The sequence below is a fragment of the Pholcus phalangioides genome, unplaced genomic scaffold (genome assembly GCF_987345545.1).
Source record: "Pholcus phalangioides strain wild (caught in Gottingen) unplaced genomic scaffold, Ppha-v1.0 ptg000027l_1, whole genome shotgun sequence".
NCBI classification, from domain to species: domain Eukaryota; kingdom Metazoa; phylum Arthropoda; class Arachnida; order Araneae; family Pholcidae; genus Pholcus; species Pholcus phalangioides.
The window spans coordinates 6,486,122-6,512,515 of record NW_028301617.1 but is presented as its reverse complement, the minus strand read 5'-3'; the positions used below and the strand labels follow the sequence as shown (position 1 = coordinate 6,512,515).

The 26,394-nt window shown below is 41.0% G+C and overlaps 2 protein-coding genes across 5 annotated transcripts in view; both read right to left on the bottom strand.

The window, feature by feature from the left end:
• The window catches only part of ebi (transducin beta like ebi), a 36,889-nt gene extending 27,321 nt beyond the window's left edge, over positions 1-9,568 (bottom strand). Inside the window, exons 1-4 of one of the 4 annotated variants that reach the window (XM_089251464.1) lie at positions 9,318-9,568; positions 4,281-4,369; positions 866-1,011; positions 523-715 (exon numbers count right to left, since the gene is read on the bottom strand). In XM_089251464.1, coding sequence (XP_089107590.1) covers positions 523-715; positions 866-1,011; positions 4,281-4,338 — 397 coding nt within the window. In that variant the 5' untranslated portion in view covers positions 4,339-4,369; positions 9,318-9,568. Of the gene's footprint in view, positions 1-522; positions 716-865; positions 1,012-4,280; positions 4,370-9,313 lie in introns of all 4 variants that reach the window. The other 3 variants (XM_089251466.1, XM_089251467.1, XM_089251465.1) reach the window with 3 other exon arrangements.
• An 11,128-nt stretch (positions 9,569-20,696) lies between these two features.
• Positions 20,697-21,879, bottom strand: LOC149068278 (uncharacterized). Its single transcript, XM_089251807.1, has one exon. The coding sequence runs from the start codon at positions 21,795-21,797 to the stop codon at positions 20,769-20,771; it is 1,029 nt and encodes a 342-aa protein (XP_089107933.1). The 5' UTR covers positions 21,798-21,879; the 3' UTR covers positions 20,697-20,768.
• Between the last annotated feature and the right edge of the window lie 4,515 nt (positions 21,880-26,394).

The window sequence follows — 26,394 nt, the reverse complement described above, 5'->3', positions numbered from 1 at the left end:
GCTCATATTTCAGACTCAAACTTAGGAAAGTGTAGATACTATTACCACTAAACTATATACACATCCATGGGCGTAACATAAGATCAACTTTTGGAGAGGGGGGGACAACAATTTTCTTCCAGAGAAATCTGGAGTTACCAACCTTCAAAAAAGCATTTAAATTGAAAAATAATTATTATTTGTAACTTTCTGGTCGGCTTAGGGGTGGGGGCACAAGTTCCCTATGAACCCCCCCCCCCCACTGCTGCCCCATCCGCATACATCTCCCATTTTTCTGAGGAATTTCTAAAGAACTGGCTCGTGTTAGGAATCAGTGGCTTTTACCCCTTGTTATTTGGCTTTATTATTGGTTCTTTATGCGATTATATCAGGCAAAAGACTATACACTCCACCATAAAAATGCTTAGTGGCAGTGTCTGTAACTAAACATTGTAATTCTGTTACACATGTCAAAACACTACCGCACAGGCATATGATGATTATTTCCATAATTGTATGTTAAGTGTAGTAAGTTTCACAAACCTGTGCCTGTCCTTGTGGTTCCAGTAGTTCCGCCCTCACCAGCTCCTTCTTCACCATTGGCAGTGGTGGGTTCCGTCTTCACGACAGCAGCAGCATTTTTGTTGCTGTGGGCTTGTTGTTGCCGCGATGCTACAACATCTGGCATGACAGCATCGATTAGAGAAAGCGACTCTATCATAGTCTCCGTGCCATCCTTTGAACAAAAAAGGTGAGAATGAGACTTGAAATTCCCAAAAGAAAATTATGTGACGGCAATTCTTTTCACAATTACAGGAAAAGTACAAGTTATTTATACAGACGAAAGTAAAATGAACGACGATTAGAAATGAAATGCAATTTCTACCTCTCCTATACTTATTTCAGCTTCTGTGTATTGTAAGCCTTTCTGTATGATGGACAGCAGAGCAGCAGGTGGTACAAGAGCGCCATCTATATTAGATTGGCTGATGTGACTCTCAATACCGAAAGTATATGCAGAGTGCGAGAACCCTTTTGTGAAGGGAGGAAAAAAAAAGATAACCACGTTTAAATGTGCATGGAAACAATAAAATATGTTTATCAATGTAACAAAAATCTACTAAAACTGTATTTTTGCTGAAATAAGATAACTTACACTGTGAGTTTTCCTCGACTTTACATGAAGCCGAATCTGATATTCCTGGAAGAAAGTATATGACTATACTTATATATTGGGGTTGGACAAACCTATTGTTCTACATGCCTGGAGCATGTAAAAGTTCTTACTGCGGATGTATTTTTTCCCACCACATATCCGCTGATGCACGGGCACATACAAAAATTACCAGTAAAAATTAAAACACACTCGTGTTTTCATTATTATTATGATTATCAAGGAAACAGATATTTTCTGGATATTATGCTGAAGTGAACTCGGAAAAAAAACTCATCTTGCCTCTGCCGGAACTCAAACCCAGACCACCTTGAGTATTGGGCACGCGTGCTCAGCTCAGCATAATATCCAGAAAATACCTGTTTCCTTGATAGTTTGGGCTGAGAAAAAAAGCCACCTATCTCTCTCTATTGTCCCACCTGGGGGCCATTTCCTTAAGTTAAGAGAGGCTACTAGTGTCCCTACTTCAGCGCCTCACGCTACTGGACATGAAATAAGGAAGGCAAGGCTATGTCTCAAGCAGTGTGGGTGGTAGAATGATTGCCCAGTATGCAAGAGGCACAGATGCCAATTCACAGACTTGAAAAATATGTAGTTTATCACGTGATGACACATTCCACATCAAAGAAAACATGTAACACAAATAAAGGGGGGAAAACCCCGGGGATCTTTTTTGGAATTCCGACAGGTGACCATATGTAAATCCTGTTTTCCTGGAATGCATTTTTTGCTGTCCTGATTTTTTAGTAATAATTGCCCACTTTGCTTGGTTTTGGCATATTTAGTGACAATTACCAATTTTTCGTACGTGAAATCGTGATTCTCCATATTTTTTATGACAAAACTGGTCGTCAGCCTGAAACTGCAAGGATTGAAAGCATATTTTCTTTAGGGATTTTCCATTTAAACAAAAAATAATAAGGACCTTTAGGGATTTTTCTTTGAAAATAGGAAAAATCGGAAGAATTTGATTTTTGACCAGAAGATTTTAATAAGGCTGAAAAATCAGAAGCATTGGCACCTATGAAGAGGGCCTGCGTCTGAGTCCTGGTGGAGACAAGATGACTTTTCTTCCCGAATTCACCTCAGCATAATGCCCAGAAAATATGTTTCCTTAATATGCTGATAAAAAGACATTAATCTCTCCTGCGATTATCGGCAGCAAGGCATGTGCTTCACCTTCATTCCTTCTAAGACTTTGTTACGTAGTTGCAACAAATTGTGTAGTCTAAGGGTGCTCACACCCTTCAGGAGAGTGAAGGCCACACTTCATTGGTTAGAAAACATGTTGCAAGCTGCTCAAGTGAACTGTAAATGTGTCATGGGCTACTTAAGTCATGTGTAAATGTCCTGTGGACCACATGAGTAATATAAAACCAGGTTGCGGGTAACTTAATGATGTGGAACTGCACTGCAGGCCACTTAAGTGCTCTGGAACTGTGCCACACATCACATAAGTGATCTGTTATTATGTTGAAGGTCACTTGAATGATGTGGAAGGAACTGTGTAATGATCTATAGATATGCCTTGGGTGTATTCACTGTGATCCGGAAAGGTGCAGTGAGTCACTTTAGTGATCTAGGAATGAGTCAAAGGATATTGGAGTGATTTGTAAATGCGCCACCTAGTTCATTTCCTACAAAATTAGGTTTCATGTCGGGGGCCCACATTTGACCAGAGGGCCACGAGTTGAGCATGCGTGAAGTAGTCAATGCATTTTAATCTATTTTATTCTTAAGGCCTGTAACATTTTGCAGCCTGGTGCTGCTGCAGCCCCAGTTCGATCCTTGAACGTAAATCAGATACTATTCCATGAGCGAAATGAATAGTAACTTGAAAATTTCTTTTCAGACACCACCAACACAGAAAATTATAATCTCAACCAATCTTACACTTGCAATTAGTGACCACATTAGTTCTATGGGGGGGGGGAAAGGTTAAGATCAGCTTTGATTGTCTGAAATCAGTCTTTACAAAGGGCGGGAGAGGCAATACACGAAAAAATATTTTTCAGACATGTAAAATATTGATTCAAGCATGTTTTAAGACTTACGCCCGACCAGGCATGTAAATTTTTGCCATGTAATTTTGTCCCGCCCTGCTACTATATATTCATTACGTTTTTCTAACCCTTGGTGCCCCATTTTTAACAATAAATACAGAGTGTTTCTAAAGAAATATGACAAATTTCAAGGGTGATAGAATACAACGAAACAAACGCTTTTCACTGTTGAAAGTATGGTTGCACATGCAGCGGTTGACTGCAAGAGGGTGCTTTCAATTTTGGCAAAAACATGTGTGCCAAACATGATGCAAAGTTGCAAAAGTGAAGAGGTACAAGACATGAGAAAAAAATGCTTTGAAGAAGACAAATAAGCATCAATACCGTAATTGCTTGACATGACGAAATGGTACAGTAAAATTAGCATAAATGAAAGACTAAACAAAGATAAAGTGCTAATGTCAGGCCACTGTTTGAACACTTCTTCTGCGACCTGTGTTACGCATTATGCATGTCAGCATGGACACTTCTCCCCTTTCTAAGAGTTGCTCGCGCAAATATCTCGTGAATGCACCTGTGTGTCTATTGGGAAAACAATCTTGGTAAAATTTTACAAGTCACTCCAAAACATGCATTGGAGAGCTTACTAGAGACCCTATTTAGTTTTCTAGTCTAAAAAAACTGTTAGAATAAAGTTTTTTGAATGGTTTTTTTTCAAAAGCATTAGGAATAGGACGTCCAGAAAGGAGGACCGGTTCACTGTCCTCCATCTTCAAACAAAAAATTAATTTTTCTGCTCCAAGTGATGTCTATTCGTACAAAAAACCAAAACAGGATAGCAAATGGCTATAAAAACAACATTGATGTCATACTAGTGCTGAAAGATGGTAAATGAGTCAGTCTGGAGGTTTTGAGGAACCCAAACGGGGACAATGTCGCCAGAAAAAATGCACTTTGTAACAAATGACCACCACCAACTAAACTTCCATGCATCATTTTCCAAAATTTAGGATAATTAACACGTACAGTACAGTACTGAAAGAGTATGGAGGGGGGGGGTAAAGGGGGTGCATATAATACAAAGTATGTACGCATGTACGTCAAATCGCTAAAATTAAATTTACCTGATTCTTGCAAGTAGCGATAAACCAAGAAATTAACTTCATCACTGCTGAAGCTCATCTTTTCATTGAATACAGGAAATCACCATGAGCTGTACATTGAAAAATAAAATAAATAAATAATAAACTATAAAAACAAGCTCAAATGCAACGTTTGAACAGAATACACGAAATCTACACGACAATTTTACTTGAAAGTGAAAATTCTTTTTTTTTTAAATACAAAATCTGGAATAAAATCCTCTCATAATACAGGGTGGGAAAAAAGTCTAGAAACCTTAAAAATCCATAAAAACCGGAAAAATTACTGAAATAAAAAACGGTTTGAGGGTTAGCATCGCTAGGTCACAGGAATTTTTTTAAGAAAGGATAAAAAAACTCAAAAACAGCTGACATACACAAGTCAACGAAAAGTTATGCAAATAACAAACAGAATGCCTTCAAATAGTTTATTACAGCAGTATGTGTTCCCCATGATCACCACCATAGGGAATATTCAGGCGAGTCACAAATCCAGCAACGGCAAAGTGCAACAGGTCCACATACGCGGTTTACAACGGTGAACTGGTTGTGGATTAGGAGCGCAAGTTCTCTTATATAGCCGTCTTATTTTATTCATATTCCTGGTGAATATTTTCACCAGCATCACCTATCACTGTCCCCCCCCCCCCGTCTTAAAAGAATTCCTGTGACCCTGCAAACCATTTTTTTATTTCGGTTGTTTTTCCGGCTTTTAATCATTTTTAAAATTTCTACAGACTTTTTGCCCACCCTGTGTAACAAGATGACATTTCTTCAAGAGAACAAACACAGGGCTCCCACTCAAAAAATTAGAAAAAGTAGGACAGGGGAGGGTGGAGGCGGAACCCCCCACTCAGACAACATAATCATAGTAATCATAGCATAACGGGAAAAATTACTAAAAACAAAAATTTTTCATTAACCTTTTTTTTTTATAGCACTATTCAGTATCCCATAAGATTGATTTGAGCCAAAACAAAATGACTTGGCAACAGAAACAATTTTTGGCCAAAATGGGGTCTTAGCAACACCACACATAACTCTTTTCCGTCTTTCCTCCAGGGTTTAAGCTGGATAAAAAATTCCTTTCGCAAAAAAGCGAAAATGGGGGGAAAAGCTTTAGCAAAAGGCTAAAATGTGCTAATGTTGATGGTTGGATGTCTACTCGTTTCGTACCTCCTGTACGCATTTTTGCAAAAGTGACTACTACTTCTTTCGCATTCTATGATTTTCTTTCGCATTTTGCGAAAAATGCGACCATAGCTTAAACCCTGCTTTCCTCAGAATATATATTGCATGTCTTTTTGGAGTCTTTCACAGTCCAATCTGCCAGCCACTGCGGTGGTCGAGTGGTCATAGTGACGGACTCACATCGCGAGGATCCAGGTTTGAACCCCACAGTTACCGTAGTGGTGGTCGGCTGAAGTTGGTTTCCTGTGGTTCCCAACTTCGAGGCACAAATGCGAGCCAATCTCCCCATTGAAAAGTCTCCCCACAGAGAGCAACAGGCCTACAACGATACACTTATTCAATCATTACACTTCCCTCATAGCCCATAGTTTAAAAAAAATGGTGGCAGATGGCAGCACGACACACAACAAGCATTACACAGAAACAAACGTCACGTCAGGTTTCACTATACATACACGCACATTCCAACTTGTACCAATTCGTTAGAGGTTCCGCAGAGGAATATGGACGAGGTACATGTATGGCTTAGTAGTCCAATCTGTCAACTCTCCTCGACAATGCACAGCAAATTATAAAGACATGTAAGTTTTTTAAAAATGATGCTCCTTCGAAAACCACTTTCAAAAGCACAGTGCAAAATGTGTAAATTACAAGTTCCGATGTGTATTTACATCAAAAGTCAAGGTGGACCACAAATGGTTTTACTGCATTGTCCAACCCTTTTTTTCAAAGGATTTGTTTAAATTTTAGTGCTCAATGCCAGTGTAATCGTTTTGGACAAATGAAGCATTTTAATTTCTAGCTCTTTGCTGAGCATTGAAAACATTGTTTATGCGGAACAGCTTTGGTATAAGGGACAGGTTGGCGATTTTTCGCGACTTTTTTTTCCGACGCCAAATATGTCCAACGGTCCGAGAAAAAGCCGCCAGACACTACGTGCGCCAGAAAAAAAAAATCTCCAGCATAGAAAAATGCAAAAAACAAATGGTATAAATAAAAATAAGCTCTGGATTGTTTAAAAAATAAAACTGTGGATAAAAATAAATCAATCAGCGTTCAAATAAAACGTGGACCGTTGTAAATAACAAATCAATCAGGGTTTAAATAAAACCCGGGCATTGTTTAAAATAAAGCCTGGACCGTTGTTTAAATAATAAATCTATTAGGGTTTAAATAAAATACGGGCACTGTTTAAATAAAGGAAAAAAAAGGGAACAATACAACCTGACCAGTGACGAAAATGTAATCCAAACACTCGCAACAAGCACAAACGACAAAATGGCTGTACGACTGTTTGAAAAGAAGACGAGCTACAACAACTAACGCCGCCTGGCAGAATTTTCCAGAACAGCAACAACACCGAACCAGAGTGCGCCAACGATGGCAACTTATCGCTGGAAAAAAGTCACCAATTTGGCGTGTCCCTTATACCAAAGCTGTTTCCTGAAAAATTAATAAGCCACACCCCCCCCCCTTCCCCGCATACACCCCGACATAATTTTATAAACGATACAATTTCTGCTTCGACAGAATCATTAATTGCGATCTACAACATCTGTACTATTTGACAATATATCGAAGATTCCCTGCGCAATTAAAATTCAATTACACAAATTTTGCAGATAGGATTTAGTAGGAAAAGTAAGACAAAAACTAGAAAGTAGGGCATTTTGCCAAAAAGTAGGATGAGTGGGAGCCCTGTAAACATGATTCGTGGGGGTGGAATACAAGCAAACGTCACATAAGCATTCATCTTTGCTCACACTGACAGTGAATCAAGAGAGCATTCCAATTGAGCAGGAATTTACCACATTTATCTGCACATCTACCCAGTGCCATACCATCGGCTACATTGACCCAGCAGCAGGCAGCGACATTTGGGGGAAGGGGTCAGCGTCCCCTGGCTTTAGAAATTACACTAGAAATGGTATGGTGTGTGTGTATATACATTGAATTGAGAATGTTCTTTGTTCACCTCCCTCCCGCCTCCCCTTCCAGAAAAAGTTAAAATGACAGCCCTGCCCAGTAGACCTCAATACGTTTATAAGTCAATAAGTATATCAAGCCATTTAATTAGAGATATATAAATTTATGTAAATTATACGTAAATTTTAAGAAAAGAAATTAGCTCAGAAATTTTGCATTTATTTGTAAAAAATTTGCTGCGAAACTTCTAACGTGGATTAGTTGATTACTGTGCCATGGAGAAAGGAGGAACAGATACAGTATGGTCCGCCACGACTTTGGCGACTTTTTCTTCGCGATAAGTCGCCAAGACCGTCATAATCCTTCTCTGGGTTGCCGTATTTTTTAACATCTTTCCGGTTTCGTTGTGTGATACCAGATGGCGTTGGCTTCGCCAAACAGGATTTTTCTTTTGTTCACCGCGTTTTTTCAAACATTCTAAACAGTCGTTGTTTCACTTCCAGCACGTCTCTCTCTCTCTTTGATTATTATTCCTCCCTCCTGTAGCTCTCGTCATTTGGATTATCTACTGCTCAGGTTGTATCACACCGTTTTATTATTTCGTTGTATTTATTAGTTATTCATCCATTGCCATGCCTTCTGTTTTATCGGTTTATTATTTAAAATGAACCTACAGAATTTTTCATGCCCGGATCCGTTTATTAAAAAAAAAGGGTCTGGGTTTTAGTTTTAATACATAGAATATTTATGCCCGGAATTCCTTATGCCCCGATCTTTTTACTATTAAAAAAAAGGGCCAGGTGTAATTTTTTTTAACTGATATTTTTTTCTATTTTTATGCTTGGTGGTTTCTATTATGTTTTGCACACTGATGTTTTTTTTCGCCGTCCGTAGTGTCTGATGGCCTTGGCGACTCTTCGTCGGACCATCAGACATGTGTGGCGCCAAAAAATCGCCAAGTGGCAGACCATACGACAGCTGTTCCAGAAAGGAAGATGAGGAAAAAAAGAAAAACAGGTTGAGCAGAAAAAATACTTTCCATTTCTCTACTTTATGTGTCGGATTGCAACCTTAGGTCTTGGTGCCGACTTGGCACCCACAAGGGTAATTCAACTCTTACGCCCTCTTTTTTTATTTCCCTATGTTATGTATTGGGTTGCAACCCACAAGGTCTTGGCACAGAATAAGGATAGCTAAACTCTATCTTCGCCAATCTCAATATGAATAGCGGAAAGCGACATCACATCTTTGGACAAGTCGCCATCTGGTGGTAGTGTCAGCTATTAGGAGCTTTGGCCAGAGTTAAGTCTGACTATCCATGTGCGGTCCCGTTCAGTGCACGTGAGTTTAAAGGAAAGACGTTCATTGCCTTTGTAGAGTTAGTGGTCTAGCACGCTCACCCAAAAAATGAAAGGATGCGGGTTCGATTTCCCGCAGAGGCAGTTGAATTTTCTTTCCTGGATTTACCTTCACATCAGCCCCCTGTTGAAACCATCATATAATTTTATTATAACCAACCACGGTTGGGTACTATGCATAATCACCAGCAAAAGTGGTAATATTTTTTGCGCATTCATTGATGAAACTTGAGTCATTGTGCATAATCATTGGTAAAAGTTGTTTTTTTTTTCAGCATTTACCAATTTACCAACGACGCTTGAATATCATGCATAATCGACGGTAAAAGTGATATTTTTATTATTTATCAAATTTACCAATGACGCTTGGGTATTATGCATAATCACCGTACAAGTGATAACTTCATCAAATTCACAGACGATTGGCGATTATAGCATAATAACCGGTTGTTGAGAATAATAACCGATTGATCACATTTACCGTAACATGTATATATGAAATGAGATAAAGGAACTCGGTAAACAATGTGAATACATTACCGACCAGCAATCAACACAAGAAAGTTTTTCCACACACTTCTTCAGGCCAAAAAAAAATTTCAAACAAAAGGATAGATAGATAGATAGAATTAATAACTTCCGTGACGACAATTAATTAATAACTTTGCTAATTGTATAATGTGTCGTTATAATCAATTTTAAACATTCAATTTAACGATTTTTAAAATTTTAGACAGGTTGCCAACTGTCGGCGTTTCATGCGGATAACAAACAACAAAAACTTATCACTTACTACGTTTCTAGACATCGGTCGTTAGCGCTTATGGCTTTACATCTGCGCAATGACGAGGTCGTGAGTTTTTTTTTTCAAATATAAGCGAACGCTGCACATGTATTATTAGATAAATTGACCATATTTCATTAAAAAAACTGGAAATTTGAGATTCAACCCTCGGTTTGCGAACGAGTCTTAGATTACGGATACACAAAATGGTGAAAACCAGACTGCGGCCAACACCTCGGTTTACGAACGCCATCATTTGAGTACAATTCGTTTTACGAACTTGCAAGTATGAAAAAGTTAGGCAAATTCGAAAGAGAAATTGAAGAGACTGTGGGGCCACATGGCGATTTTTTTATCAACTTCTTTTCTTAGATACTTCTCTTATCCAGCTCATAGATCAGCCGCATGTGGTGGTCGAGCAGTCGTAGTGATAGACTCGCATCACGACGAGCCGGGTTGCCGCAGTGGTGTTTCGTGGTCAGCTGAAGTTGGGTTTCTGTGGTACCCCCAACTTCGTATCACGAATGCGAGCCGGTCTCCCAGTTGAAAAGACTCGCCGCAGACAGCAACCGAGGCCTACAACGGTACAGTTATTACACTTCACTCATAGTCGGGAAAACTGACGGCAGATGGCAGCACTACCCATAACAAGCATCTCGTAAGGTTGGGAATGCCTCTTCTTAGAGAAGAGAAACTCACCCTTTTAGACACCGGAGGCCCATGATGCTCCTAAGACGGCCCTGCCGCAGGCCAGTTGAAATTGCCCATAATGCTCGCGGCCCAACAATTCAGAGTGAGATATTTATAAATTTTTGAAAAAAAATCTACTCACAAATTTACAAGGGCTTACTCATGTAATTTGCAGTGACATTTCAATAAAAGGACTAACAAAGCCCCAAGTCAAACAGGGGAACAAATAATGGAAAACTTTAATTTGTTCTGAAATTATCTTATTGGTTATCAATTTTGATTAGTTCTGAAATAATTTTTTTCATTAATGCCGGGAATTTTTTAAATAATATTAATAATTTATACTAATGAATTTTAATCTGAAATCACAGTGAATGATTCTTTAATTATTTATTTCGGTAATTCTGAAATTATGTTCCTTTTCCAATATATCTTGAAAAATAATTTCTTTCAATAATTATGCAATATTATTCTTTCATTAATTGTGAAATACATAATTTCTATCATTGCGAAATAAATTACGAAGTTATTTCTCTCACTGATTTATAAGTTATTTTTTTACTAATTTTGAAATTATGTTTCAAAAATAAACATAAGTTATTTCTTTCAAACATAAACAAAAAATTGTTTCTTTCAAAAGTTCTGAATTTTGGTCAATTCTGTAATTATTTCTTTCATTAATTCTGAATTTACATTAATTTGTTCTGTAAATTATTTCTGTAATCAATTCTAGAATTATTTCTGTAAACAATTCTAGAATTATTTCTGTATATAATTAATATACAATATACATATATAATATACATATACTTATATATTATATTTCTTTCAATAATTCTATAATTGATCGTCTTTCAATACTTTCGACAATTTTCTAAAAATGGTCAGCAGGCCACGACAAAAAGTGCTGAGGGACAAATGTGGACCGCAGGCCATACGTCGAAGAGACCTCTACCCTAGGTAAAAGTTTTCTCAGTGTCAGAGTATGATGATTTCAATTGAAAAGTCGGGGGAAAAATTGTTTCAGTCCAAAAAAAAAAATCGAAATTAATGTTTTTGTGGTTTTATATACGTAGCTCAGTACCGTCTCTTTCAACTATGTAAAACATCAGAGGCAAAAATGTTTTCAATCCGCTGTAATAAAGAAAGATAGATACGGCATAAGGGGGATTTTAGTCACAGTGAACAGATGGAAAAACGCTCAGAGTCCAGCATATGCGCATGCGCAGAAAGCAATATTTGAGTGTGCGTATTTGTTTTGTTTTACTGATGCTTTTAATTTTGTCGTGCTTTGTGCTTGTAAATTTGTTCGTGCTTTGTGCTTATGAATTTAAGGTTAGTTCGTGTATCAAAGTATCACTGAGTATAGATTTATGTTGTGTCCTACACAAACGTCCTGTGTAGAGATTCCAGGGGAATGAATGGAAGAAGCGGTGGTGTAAAACCATCTCCTTTCATAGTGATTGACTGTAAATAAGAATTTTTTTTAAGTTTGGACATACTTTTTTAAATCCTATGTACCAGAAAAAAATTCTCACTACCGACATAGCCAATCAGATGATTTCATGTCTCTATACCACGTTTAGTATATTACCGTTCCAGTTTCTTTGATAGTCACACCAACCAAGTTACTGTTAAAAACAGGCAAAAAGGAAGAAAGGACCATCAACAAGAGGACATGACTATCGAAGAATTGGAAGTTTTGTAAAAGGCCCCAATCCCAATCTCTCGAGCGAAGTACAATGGCCTGCAATCTGTAACAGCTTTCACAAGTTGACGTGGGATGGACGTGAGAGCGATGAGCAGCATGATACGTGGAATATATACACGATAATTTACCATTTTTCCACATTAACCACCAATAATTTATACACTTTCTACTTTATTCACCATACCATGATCAAATAGCAGAATTATTCAAATTTTATGCAATGTGTGTGTTTGTTCGGTATCAGAATCCTGCTCAAACTACATGTTTATGGGGGGTGAAGAGGCAAGAACATTTTTTTTTATACAATCATTTTTTTATTTGCTTCTTGAAAATAGTTTTGAGTTTTACTTAACATAGACCATGATATAAGATTAAAATAAAGTTTCTAACATTGTAATTAAACCAGATTTTTAAAGAAAAACTTCATTTTTCATCTGAAAAATTTTGTTTTATAGACTGAAACCATTTTTTCCCCCCGACCCTTCAATTGGTTTTACGTTATTCACCTGAGCGTAGAGCAGTGTTGTAAAAATTGACACTAGAAATCTTCAGGGGGTCCCATGAAAGAATAAATCCTTTTTACGTTGATTCCTGTGAGAAAAATTATTTCGTTTTACGGATGGACTTTAGCAACACGAATTTTTTGAATTCGAATCACCACATCGTTCAGCTTCTTCACGACACTGTAGGGCCCTTCCCAAGATGTCTGGAGTTTCGGGCAAAGTCTTTTCCGGCGCTTCGAGTTCCACCTTTTTCCTTGAAAGTCGTGATACGCGGCCTTCGTATCGTAGCGGTTCTTCATCTTTTCGGAGCCGATGTTGATCCTGTTTCTGGCGATTCCATGCACATCCTCGAGGCGCTCTTGGAGTCCTTTGACGTATTTTTCTGGTGGAAGAGGAACATCTGCAGGTCGCCCAAACAGCACATTCCCCTGGCAGCCAAAAATCTCGTCCCATGAGCATCTGCGCTGGTGAAAATCCGGTGCTTTCGTGGATGGCAGTTTGGTAGGCCAGCAGGAAAAGTGGTAACTTTGAGTCCCGATCTTGTTGGTTCTGCGACACGAAGAGCGAGAGGTGGTTCATGATGATCCTGTTGAATCTCTCGACGATTGCCGCTGTGGTGGTCGAGTGGTCATAGCGACGGACTCGCATCGCGGATTCAGTCACTACACATCACTCACTTCACTTCTGAGATATAGATGGCAGCACTGAAAAATCATACACAACACTAGATACGCACTCAGACTATTAGATACACACACTTACACTTCCGGCACAACTCACTAGGTAGTAAATTGCCTATGGCGATAGACCTGAGTTGTGCTCGGTTTGAAAAAAAAAAAAAATCTCTCGACCTATAGATTCCGGATGAAGCGGCGTAATTTGCGTCTTTTCTATTCCTGAAAGCTTGCACATGCCGCCGAAAACTGCTGGAGTGAAGTTTCTTCCCTGGTCGGAATGGACCAGCGTGGGGATTCCGAATCGAGACACCCAATTTCACACTAAAACTTCAGCCAACGTCGCTGCTTCTTGATCAGGGACGGGATACACTTCCGGCCACTTAGTAAAATAGTCCATCCCCACAAGTATGCACTTGTGGCGGAGTTCTAGGTAACGGTCCTAGGATGTCCAGGGCGATTCTCTCGTACGGCGCGTTGAGGGCGGACCCGGGTGCGTTTTGTAAGACCTTTGAGAGCGGCGCAAAGGTCGAAATGTTGGGCTTTCATGCAACTAATCAACACTACTTCTTTCAAAACTACTTCTACTCGGCTCCTTGGTAGGATTAGTTGCCATCGGGACGTTTTTCTGTTCACCGATTCTCATTTGCTGTACAGCACGCTATCTCTCATCTCCAAGGAGTCCCATAGCGCCCATTACCTTTTGGTCGTCGGATCGGAAGAGGCGACGTCTTTCCACGTTGGTTTATTCCCGGTGGATTCCTTCAACTCCGTTATCGGGCGTATGTCGGGATTTCTCCTAGCTGGGCCTTCCGGTTTCTCTCGTCGGTCCAAGGATTGTCACTTGAATGTTGAGTTGTTATTTGTCTCACTGTCGGGTTCACCGGCCCCTACTTCTCTTCTGCCTTGACGCAATGTCGACAGTCCTGTGGACACGGTTTTCTTGACAGGGAGGATGAATTCCTTCTCTGCTCGGGGAAACGCCAATATTGGAGACGTGTTAGGGATTGTTTTAGTGACGTAAAGGCCCCTTCGCACTCATCAGTCTCTAAGAATTTTTGTTTGACTTCAGTGAGTCGGTGGAGGGGGTCTCGCTATCTTGAAGAAGCCTTGGAAGAATTTACGGTAATATGTGCGAAGTCCCAGGAAGCTCTGAAGCTCTTGCACATTCTCTGGTCGCTTCCAGTCTTCCACGGCTTTGGTCTTCTCAGGGTCCGTCCTTATTCTCTCTCGAAAGATGATGTGACCTAAGTATGTGACTTCGTGTCTAAACAGAAGGCATTTTGTCGAGCTCAATTTCAAATTGGCCTCTCTCAGCTCATGAAGGACTTTGTTCAAATTCTCTAGATGTTCCGAGAATGTTCTTCCAACTATTATTATATCGTCTAAATAAACGAGATACGATTCGTATGATAGTCAATGTAAAACTGTCACCATCAGCCGTTCGAAGGTAGCCGAAGCATTGCATAAGCCGAATGGCATGACCTTGAACTGCCAGTGTCCTTGTCCGTTGATAAAGGCCGTTTTTTCGCGATCGTCCGGCTGTATTTCCAGTTGCCAATAGCCACTTTTCAGGTCCAGTGTAGAAAACCCAATGATGTCCGGAAAGCGTGTCAAGAGTGTCGTCGATTCTTGGCAGCGGATAACTGTCTTTCTTAGTGACGTCGTTCAGTCTTCTATAGTCGACACAGAATCGGGTGGAACCGTCCTTCTTCCTCACCAGTATGATCGGCGACGTCAAAGGACTAGTGGACGGCTTGATGAGCCAAGTCCCGGGCAGCCAATATTTTTCGGGGAGGTGCCCCCTCTCTTGGGAACTGTCAAGGGGCAGGATCTTCGTAGATGGCCCGTCTCATTGCACCTTCAACACACCAAGGGCCTGTCTTCCCGATTTTCCCGGTTCCTGGCACTCTTCAGGAGTTCTTTCAACTCTCTGATGATGTCCAACGTAGCGTCCTCCTCAACAGCACCGCGGACCACTCGTCGCTCTGTTCTCGAAGCTTGATGGGCTGCTTCGAACTTCATAGCGTAGACGAGGGCATTCTTGACGTCCTTGTATTCCCCCAGACGCAACGCCTGCTGGATGTCCGGATCCTTGATGGAAGCGACGAAGCACTGTAGGGTCAATCCGTCCCTGATGTCCGGCGGGTAATCAGGGTACGCCAACTGTGAGAGCCTCTGGATGTCCATGGCCAGTTCTTGCAATGTTTCTCCAGCCTTCTGTTGCCTGGTCTTCAGTTGCAGCCAGGGTTGGGTTTTTGACGTCAAAAACTGGTTCAAACTGCCGAAAATCGTCAAAAACCTAAACGAATGCCTTTTGATAATGTTGTGAACACAATAGGTACATAACATGATGAAAAACTTACTTTTTTTGTATATTACAATATGTTTTATTTTCAAACATTAATTTATTACAATAATTAAAACAAAATGTTAATTATAATTTGCAATTTTGAATCTTTCACCATAAGAGTCTAGAACATATAAAATATAATTTTATGGTTTATTTATCTAAGCTACTGATTGCCTGCGTTCAATTTGCTAAGTGAATAGAGCTGCTTATTCAAAATATGTACGATAGGGGCATCACAGAGTTAGATTTTTGACTTCAGAAACTAAATCAATATTAAAACAGTCAAAAACTTATTGCCAATATCTACTCTATAATATAAAATCACAAACTCGAAAAGGGCCCGTTTCTATGCAACGGAAATTAGTGACGATTTTATGTTACGGAAGTCGGTTACGATTTTGGATCAAGTTTTAATTTAACTCTTGCATATATCGGGACCCATTTGACCCATCGGGACCAAGTTACGTGCATGTATCGAGAGGCTCCCACATCAGGGCCCTTAGACTGGAATAGGTGTCGAGATCCCAAACCAGCTTTTCCACGGGCCCCTCTGTGGTTAATTTATAGTGTGAAAAAATCAAAAAGTTATAAGAATCGTTCCGGCCCCTGTCAGCCCTGCCCTTGTGGGGGGGGGGGGGTCATGCCGAGAGGTATGTATATGTATAATATACATATATCACCAGTGCTACCAAAACACAGGGTCGGGGCACAGGGGAATTCACATATATCTTCATGGGGAAGTTAAAAGATTTCATTTCCAGGGGCCCTTGATGGATCTCATTGTTTTCTTGCTGCTTTAACATTGAAAAATTTGCGATAGCGGAAGCACAAGATATATCCAGTCTGGGGAGCCCCATAAAATTTTCGAATTCGGTCACGGGTAATTATGGGGGGGGGGGGGCAAGCCTGGATTTTATGCATTAGTAAAATGAATTCAAATGAACATTTGCCGTGGCCCTCACGGGGGGGATGCCCGATAAGCTTCCAAGTCGGGGGCCCCCCATGTTTACAGGTTTCATTTTGGGGGCCCTGGATGAATCTCATTCTTTCCTGTTGTTTAACATTGTAGAATTTTCAACTACGGAAGCCCAAGATAAATCCAGTCTGGGTCCCAGGGCCGTCATTTCAACTTTTTTCAGGGAAGTGGGGCACAACGCCCCCCCCCACCCCTCCCCCTAAATGACGGGCCTGCTGGGGCCCCCACTAAAAATCTGCGTATTGGGTCCCCACTACTGAATGCGGGACCCTCGATTTTATTCGTTGTAAAATTGATAAAAATGAAAAATTTTCATGGCCCCTCACAGGGGGGATGCCACACAAGCTTCTAGGTCAGGACCCCATGGAAAAGTTGACAGGTTTCATTTCGGGTGTTCCTGGATGAATTTCATTGATTTTTGTTGTTTAACATTGTAAAATTTGCAAGACATAGGTAGCCCGAGATAAATCCAGTCTGGGGCCCCCACTAAAATTCAGCCAATTGGAGTCTAGGGGCCCCCATGGGAAAGTTTTCTTGTGTCACAGTTGTTTTTTGATTGTTGTAAAATTCGCTTCTTCAGTAAGCTGATGCTTTCACATGTCCCTTTCCATAGCACTCTGATGAAGTGGGACGAAATAAACAAGATATGCTGTGAAAAGAAAAGGGGGGTTGGCCGCCAAGGGTGGCAGGGGCCTAGTGTTGTCATATAGTTTATTTTAACCTGATAGAAGTGCTAAATAACAAAACACTTACTTTTATGTAGACTAAAGGGTTTTATATTCGGAATTATGATTACTGAGAATCTATTTCGATATGTATTTAAAATTTCCGGATCCACCCAAAATTTTATTCCATGTAGAAATTCTCACACAGAATCTGTTAAAACACTAATTAAACTCATTTATTTTCACCTAAAAATTTCTTAGAGCTCAGGGTGTATAAGTTCACGGAGTTTTAAAGAGTATTTTCAACCACAAAGCAGAGCTGACAGGACTTGATACCCAAAGCATTTGTTTTGCACATTTAAATACAGCTTCAACTGAAAAACCATTGCATTGTAAATGCTAGTAAATACAACATATCATAGTGCAAAAGTAAGAGTAACTAAGTTTGGCTAAGGATAAGTTACAGGAGTTTCTTAAGCATCATATACAAGCCATTATTGCCAAATTAAATGACGTTTTAGTCCTACAATTTAATATTTTGATCTCTAGATATATTTCAATGTTATGCACAATAAGAGTATCTCAGTGATTATCTAGATAATTTAATAATAACAGAAATCACCATTACATATATGATGTAATAAACTTTTTTGAACATTTATCGTACATGGACGGCCGGACCTGACTCAGGCCAAGCTCACAGCTGCTGACGTTGCCACCAGATGGCGACTTATGTAAGGATGACGTCACTCTCCGCTACCATACGAAGGTTTGTAAACCGAAAAGGCGGACGCGATGCTTAACGGCAGCCCCATCATCCTTGACGGCAGCGATGGAAGTGTTGACGACTGCGCTCGTGATCTCTATCTTGTCATTCACGGCGGCAATGAGAGTAATGACATCATCTGTGACGACAGCAATAGATGAGTTGACGGTGGCGTCAGATTTGTTCATCTCTTCCACGATGCCCAATTTCATCTGGCCCATAACGGTCATCAGCTGCTATTGCATTTCGTCCATCTTCCATCATTCTAGTTTTCACCATTCAAGTCCGTGAATTATCCCACTCCTGACACCAAATAATGTCTCACAAGTCCTTGAAATGTTCCCAATAATGTCTCACAAGTCCTTGAAATGGGCAGAGGATGAAACAATTTGCAGGACGTCACAGATTTATTCACGGAAAACAGCTATTTACAGTTATTCACAAGAGTGAACTACAAATAAGAATCTCGCATTGAGCATAACGTCCAACAACTGACCCTTTACTTTGTCTATCGCATAGTTTTATAAACGCGGCAAAAATTACAGAATTTTTCCATAGTTCCGGTTTTGTAGCGCCACTTTCTAAACATCACAGAAACCTTCCAGACTTCTGCACAAGATTACAGTGTTAACTTTACATTTCCGGTTTGGCATCGCTCCAACCTGACGGCATTCTGAAGGGCCTTCAACAAAATTGCGCCACCGATTATTTACTGATAAAACATAATTTTCGTAACAATAATAAAGTGCAAAATATGAGACATGCAAACAATTATTTGCATCATATATAATTTTTCAAGGATAGAAAGATGAAGTTGGCATCACTACTCCTGAACTCATGCTATAATAGTCATTTACAGATACTTTGTTTCTTTCTTTCAAACCAAGCACAACTCAGGTCTATCGCCATCTATGAGCAATTCACTACCTAGTGAGTTGTGCCGGAAGTGTAAGTGTGTGTACCTATCAGTCTGGAGTGTGCGTATTTAGTGTTGTGCCTAATTTTCAGTGGTGCCATCTATATTTCAGAAGTGAAGTGTAACGATTGAATTACATTTGCACCTCTAGTAAGTCTGTTGCTCTCTGTGACGAAACCTATTAAAGGGGGGATCGACCAGCACCTCCTAGAGGTAGAAGGCCTCCGCACTCTGCTTGTGACGTCAGTAAGTAGTCTGTTTTCCCTCAGAATTTTCAGGGGAAAAAAATTCCCTGCTCGTGCCAGTATAATCGTAGTGAGGAAAAGAAATGATCGAGCTCAGAATTGGCGATTTCTATGCCCCACATCCAATCACTATGCGCTATTTGTGAGCGAATCAGGAAGATTCTACGCCAAAATAAGAAGAAACGAAATAGGATGCTGTGTTTTTCAAAACGTGGCAAACTCGCTAGGTAGTCTGAATGACGTTTATGACAACTCGTGCGGAGGCCTTCTATCTCTAGGAGGTACTACTACTTCACTAAACACCAACTCTGGCCATATCGCTATATTGCAATTTACTGCCATAGTGAGATGGGTTGGAAGTGAAGGCGTTGTCTATCGGTGGTCGCCTGGAGTCCGTTAGGGAAAATATCTTATCTATATTCTCCTTTGGGTTCGAACCCGGGACCCTGACAACAACCTTCACGATGGTAGACGAGCATCTTACCACCACGCCACTCGGGCACTCTAGGAGGTACTGGATCGGCTCGGATTCGCGTCTCGAAGTTGGGAACCCATTTACAGATACTCTTGTGGTGAAGAAATCGGGTGAGGCGTCAGGTCAGCGAGGTCGAATTCGGCCTTGGAAGGCGGAATTTCCCTTTCTGAAATGGCGCCAACTATCATCCAAAAGTCGAAGTACTTGCATATATAGATTTAAGGCGGATTCACAATGCAAATAATTTATATCTCCAAGATAGATCCACGATGCAGATCTTTGTTACACGCACGATATAGATCTATTTATCTCCAAAGATGTCTTTTTTTTTGCAAGAACGATATCGTGGCTTGATATATTGATCTACATTTGAAACTGAAATTTTACGATGTAGATATATCTTTGAGCTACCGGGAAATAAGCGCGGTATTTACGCCTCTTACTCTTTTTTTGAAACCATACATAGCCCTGATCCATCGCTACAAATGCAATTACTACTTCTTATCTCTGAAGGTAGCTGTACCGGAATAAGGTATTGTCTTCAGAAGCTGGATGGCAGCACCGGAACATATACATGCGTGAAAGAAATTCGCGGCTAGGGTTCCACAATACCTTATTCCGTAAGACCAGACACGACCCAGGCTCTGTCCCTCCCGGGATATAAGCCGGGAGGGATAGCTGGAGGACAGCCATCCAGCTACTGACGACGAAAATCGGCAAAGAACGAAAATTTGAATGTTGTAAAGTATGTTTTCGTGTTGTCTATCTTTATGTCATATGATTATTATCTTATATCTTTTGAAATATATGACATCCATATTTGTTATGGGTATCCTTTTCTCAGCCACCTCGTTGGGCATTTTGCCTGTTGTGGCATTGTATTAGTATATTTATTTGTGAGAATTTTTCAAGGAGAAACCAGAGCTCGCATTTGCACTTCGAAGTCAGAAAATAAACTTCAGCGGGATTCGAACCTGGATCCCATCACAATGCCCACACAACCACACAGCAGCAGGATTCACGCATCTGAAAATAGAGTATTTTGTGTCGTTATTACCGTTGATAATAATGCAGTAGTATAACTTCCTTGATATTTTATCTATCACAACCCGTAGCCTTTATCAGTGTGTTGAATTAAAAGTTCACTACCACTATACAGCCAGAATTAACGAGTACAACATTTAATTCACGATTTCATTAAAAAGAAAAAAAAAATTTCTTGTCCTGTTCGAAAATATCAATGAAGAGTTTCAATTCGGACTATGGAAAATCGCATTCCTTTTGGCTTCTCCCGAAAGTTAGTGTGTTGTCTTTTGTGTCTCTTCAAACTTTCACTATAAGAAAACTTTTCATTGCAAACATCGCACTCATATGGCTTTTCTCCAGTATGAACTCTTAAGTGCTTCTTCAAATTGCTGATTTGAGAAAATTCCCTACCACAAAAATCACACTTATATGGTTTCTCCCCAGAATGAAGTCTACTGTGAGTATTCAAACTTCTCATTTGAGAAAACGCTTTACCACAGACATCACACTCATACGGCTTATCTCCAGAGCGAACTCTTTTCTGACCATTTACACTTCCGATTTCAGAAAAGGCTTTATCGTAAACATCGCACTCATGTGGCTTCTCGTCAGAGTGAATTTTTTTGTGAACCTTCAAGTTTCCGATTTGAGAGAACGTTTTTCCACAAAAATCGCACTGATATGGTTTCTCTCCTGAATGAACTCTTTTGTGAATCGTCAAACTTCCCTTTTGAGAAAACGTTCTAATACAGACATCGCATTCATACGGCTTCTCTCCAGTGTGAACTCTTTTGTGAATCTTTAAACTTCCAATTTCTGAAAACTTTTTATAACAAACATCACACTCGTACGGCCTCTCCCCAGTGTGAACTCCTTTATGAATCTTCAAGTTTCTGCTTACAGAAAATGTTTTATAACAGACATCGCACTCATACGGCTTCTCTCCGGTGTGAATTCGCACGTGTGTTCTTAATAGAGTAAATCGAGAAAACGTCTTAGCACAAACATCGCACCGATGTAGTTTCTGTCCAGTGTGAACGCTTTTGCGACCGTCCGAATAGGAGCTAATTGAATTTCTCTTGCTGCGGCACTCACCCTTATGTGCATCTTCAACATGGAAGGGAGCGATTGGGGCATCGGAATGCGCCACAATCAATGAGGCCGAGATCGGAACACGACTGGAATCATATTCATCTACATCATGACCATCATCTGATGTCATACAAGATGATTCATCCATTTGAAAAGATCAAGAAACGAGGATGTTGTTTTACTGGCAGCTGAAGGTAAATTTTTCCCTCAAGACTTTCATAGGGAACTTCAATCACCTGAAAAAAGAGAGGTATCGTAACATTTTACGTAAGTGAAAGCATATTGTGTGTGTGTGTGTGTGGGTGGGGTTATGGGTATTTATACAATTTATACAATTTATCACCCAGCAATGATTCTGACATGGTATGCTAGGCAGGGATGGACTTGGAAGTCTGGGGGCGGCACGATGATGATGATGTTAATTCATATATACATTAGATCAGTCGACTCCACCTTTGACGCTGGGGGGGGGGGGGGCATGTCCCCCCACCGTATCTCCGCCTCTGATGGTGTGTCTGTAATTGAAGTTGGGTGCGGTAGCACAGGTCGTTAAGATACTCACCTAATGTAATAAAGGCAGTGTTCAGAGGTGTAGCGAGTTCGATCAGCACCTCCTAGAGGTAGAAGGCCTCTGCAGCGTTTGCCATAAACGTCATTCAGACTACCTAGCAAGTTTGCTACACAGCATCGTATTTCGTTTCTTCTTATTTTGGCGTCGAATCTTTCTGATTGCCTCACAAAAGCCGCATAGTGATTGGATGTGGGGCAGGCATAGAAATCGCCAATTCTGAGCTCGATCATTTCTTTTCCTCACAACATTGATACTGGCACGAGCAGGAAATTTTTTTTCCCTGAATATTCTGAGGGAAAATAGACTACTTACTGACGTCACAAGCAGAGTGCGGAGGCCTTCTATCTCTAGGAGGTGCTGGTTCGATATACAATTCGCCCTCATCAGAATCTTTCCTGACGCGGAACACGTGAATAGAAAATGTGATAGAACGACCGCAGAACATATTGTTACACACTACGGGGAGTTCCACGCCGATGGGTTAGCGCGCCCATTGGCGTACGCAAAGGGGAGGTTTGGGGTTCTCTAATCCCCGCCCCAAGCCTATAATGTTATTTTGCAGGGAAAAACGTAAACCCCCCCCCCCTCCTTCAGAAGCAAAAAAAAATGTGAACCTCCCTCAGAGAAAATTCTGCGTATGAGTGTGCCAACCTCTTTGCGAGATCTATGAAAAATAATAACAATAATATCGAACGTTGCCGTTCGGATTTGGCAATAAACTGTAAATTTTGTGGTGATTACAGACGAGATGGGGTTGCGAGTTGGAGAAAAGTTTCTGGATCTCCTTAAGATGGGGATGAATGTATACATATTATAGGATGGAGGTATATTTTAAAAGCAATTAGAGGGAGCCCCATGCTATCTCATCTGGTATCTTACACTTGTCATATTATATACATAGGATACGAAAAAAAACGAAATGAGTATCTTATATTGTGAAATATGAAATATCCATCGGAGCGAGCCATCTCTCGCTTACACCTTGTTGGTCAGCAAATGGGTTTGATAACTTGCGGACTAGAAGCCGGCATTAGTTTTATTGGGTTGAGTTCACTCGCTCCGGTGGATTTAATGAAAATATACAAAATAGAAATATTGTGTGGGGAAATTATATATACAATTAGGGGGATCACCCGTGGCATCTTGCTTAGCACCTTATTCGGTGAGCAACATGAATACGACAATATGAGTACGCACGTGTGTTGTGCACATGAAATGCATGAAGAACTTGAATAGAGGAGAGAGAAACACACACACACACACATATATATATATATATATACACTCATTGCCATAAAAATTTGCGCACCAAGAAATAATTGTGGGATCGAAACGAAAGTTGGCCTGAAGGTACATGTCGGGCAGATATGCAAATGATTAGAAATGCAGCGTGATTGCGCATTGCGTAATGCCACTAGAGGGCGTTGAACTTCGTTCGCCTTGCAGTATAAAACAGGTAAGCAGAGCTTGCTGGAGTGTATTTAATCGTTTGCAAAGGAAATGCTGAGGTAGACATGCCGTTACGCCGCCGTCGAACACCATATGAGCAGTTGTCAGAGTTCGATAGGGGAAGAATCATCGGGATGATGGAAGCTGGGTGGTCAGCTCGTCAACTAGGCCGTTCTGATTTTACTGTGAGGAGGTGTTGGGGCCAGTGGACAGAAGAGACGTCATTTACACGGCAACCAGGTTCAGGACGCCCTCGACAGACCAGTCGTCGAGAAGACCGTCACATCATCCGAAACGCACGCGTAGAGCCAACTGCCTCATTGGCCGCTACCCAGACACAGGCAGCAGCTTCACTACGGGCCCCTGTGTCTTCCCGAACCATCGCAAGGCGCCTGGCTGAAGGACATCTGGTATCGCGGCGCCCATTACGTGTGCTGCCAATGACACCCACCCACCAACGCCTCCGTTTGGATTGGTGTCGAGCACGACGGGATTGGACTGCAACGGAATGGAACCAGGTCGTCTTCAGCGACGAATCTAGATTCAACTTGAGCAGTGATGACAATCGTGTTCGTGTGTGGAGGCCCCGTGGTGAACGCTTTAATCCTGCCTTCGCTTTACAGAGACACACCGCTCCCACAGCTGGTGTCATGGTATGGGGTGCTATTGCTTACGATACACGGTCACCCCTAATATTGATCCATGGCACAATAACAGCCCAGCGGTACGTCCATAACATCCTTCAGACACATGTGTTTCCACTCATGGCAGGGCTCCCAGGAGCCATTTTTCAACAAGACAATGCTAGGCCACACACAGCAAGGATGTCACAAGACTGCCTCCGCCACATTACCACCCTTCCCTGGCCTGCTCTATCCCCAGATTTGTCACCAATCGAGCATATCTGGGATCATTTGGGACGGCAAGTTGGACACCCTACGAGGTTGGTCGAACTAGAGGCGCATTTACAGCAACTGTGGAACGAGATGTCTCAGGACATCATACGGAACTTGTATGCCTCAATGCCCGCTCGTATCGCATCGTGCATTCGCGCTAGAGGAGGTCCAACAGAGTACTAAAACTACTGTTCATCTGTACTTTTTTCTGCAATAAATGATCCTTTTTCTTGGATTTTCTAATCACTTACTTACATCAACGTAGTACTTACATGTGTAAAATTTCGTTTCATTTTGACGACTTCTTCTGGGTGCGCAAATTTTTATGGCAATGACTGTATATACACACTCACATTTATATACATATATATAACTGCCAGATCGAGTCGTTTCACTCTAAACCTATTTTGGTGAGCAATGTGAGATTAGTTTAAATGTGGGATCACGGATAAAATTTTTCCTTGAGTGATGCAGAACCACAATGAGGGCCGCTTAAGTGCTGTAAAACTGTGCCACATGTCACTTGAGGGAATCTCTAAATGTGCCACGGATCGTTTAAGTGTTCTGGAACTGTGTCGCGGGTTACTTAAGTGATCTTTGAGGCCTACTTCAGGGATCTGAAAATGTGCCACGGGCCACTTACTTAAATGCTCTGGAATTGTGCCACGGGTCATTTTAAGCGATTTGTATCATTTGAATGTGCCGCTTAGTTCATTTTTAAAAAAATTATGTGTGATGGGGGCAAGCGACATCAGATAACCTTCAAGGCTACATTTGGTCCGTGGGTCAAGGGTTTACCATATATGGCTTAAAGGATGGGGCGCAATGAATTTCTGAAAGAGAAATTTTGAATTCTCACCCTTCAAATAGCATTGAAATTACGTAACAGAAATTTATTATTATAACATATAAAGGTTTTTTTTTTCGAAACTCTAATTGTTTAAAAAATATTTTATGCATTAAAAAACTATTGTTTCTTCTGGAGAGAAGACGCACGAGCCCCCTATGCCCCCACGTACGTGTCTGATCCCGCCAATACGTGCTAGAAAGTAGGGGGCAGTGATGACGAAATTTTGCTGACAAGGGGGGGGGGGTGTCAAAAATGGCTAAAAATTTGCCTAGGGGCCATTCAAGTATTACGTAAGCAGATTTTTAGCTATTTTTGACCCCCTGTCAGCAAAAGTCAGCAAACACTGCCCCCCCCCCCCTTGTCAGCAGCTTAGAATATTTCATATCTTAAAAAAGGGTGGTTCATGACCTAAGCAACCTTCAAACCCCCCTCCCCTTGTCATCAAAAGTCAGCAAATCCGAAACCCCCCTCGATACTGACGTAATACTTGAATGACCCCTTACGTAATACATGAACGGCCCCTTAAGCCGGGTTTTCCTAAGAGCAGGTTTCCTGTGCCACGCGCAACGTGATTCACCCAGCGCGACACGCCGTCCACTCACCAATAAGAGAAGTAGCATGAGTGTTTTCCTACAGGGCGCAATACGCCTGACGACAGCGCTTTACGTCGGGCGTGATTCGCCGACTGCTTCTGGAGGAGTCAAATGCGTCGTGCGCCGCGGTTTTGCCGATATTCTCTTCCCTCTTGTGTGTTTTCTTTTCTTTTCCTTCAAACAGGAGCTTGCAGACGACAGAGTAGCTGATGCCAAAGCCATATACTATAATATAGCCGCCCTGATCTGATGCGCCTCGCTACGAAAACACAAACGCGTAGCGTGATTATGTAACACGTTTCTCTCGGCACGAAACAGTCTAATTCGGTTCACGCTGCGCAAGAAACCTATTCCTAGGAAAACCCGGCTTAAGATTCTACTTTCAG

Excerpts from the sequence above, each read along its gene's own strand:
- LOC149068278 (XM_089251807.1), bottom strand. The coding sequence starts at position 21,797 with ATGGATGAATCATCTTGTATGACATCAGATGATGGTCATGATGTAGAT.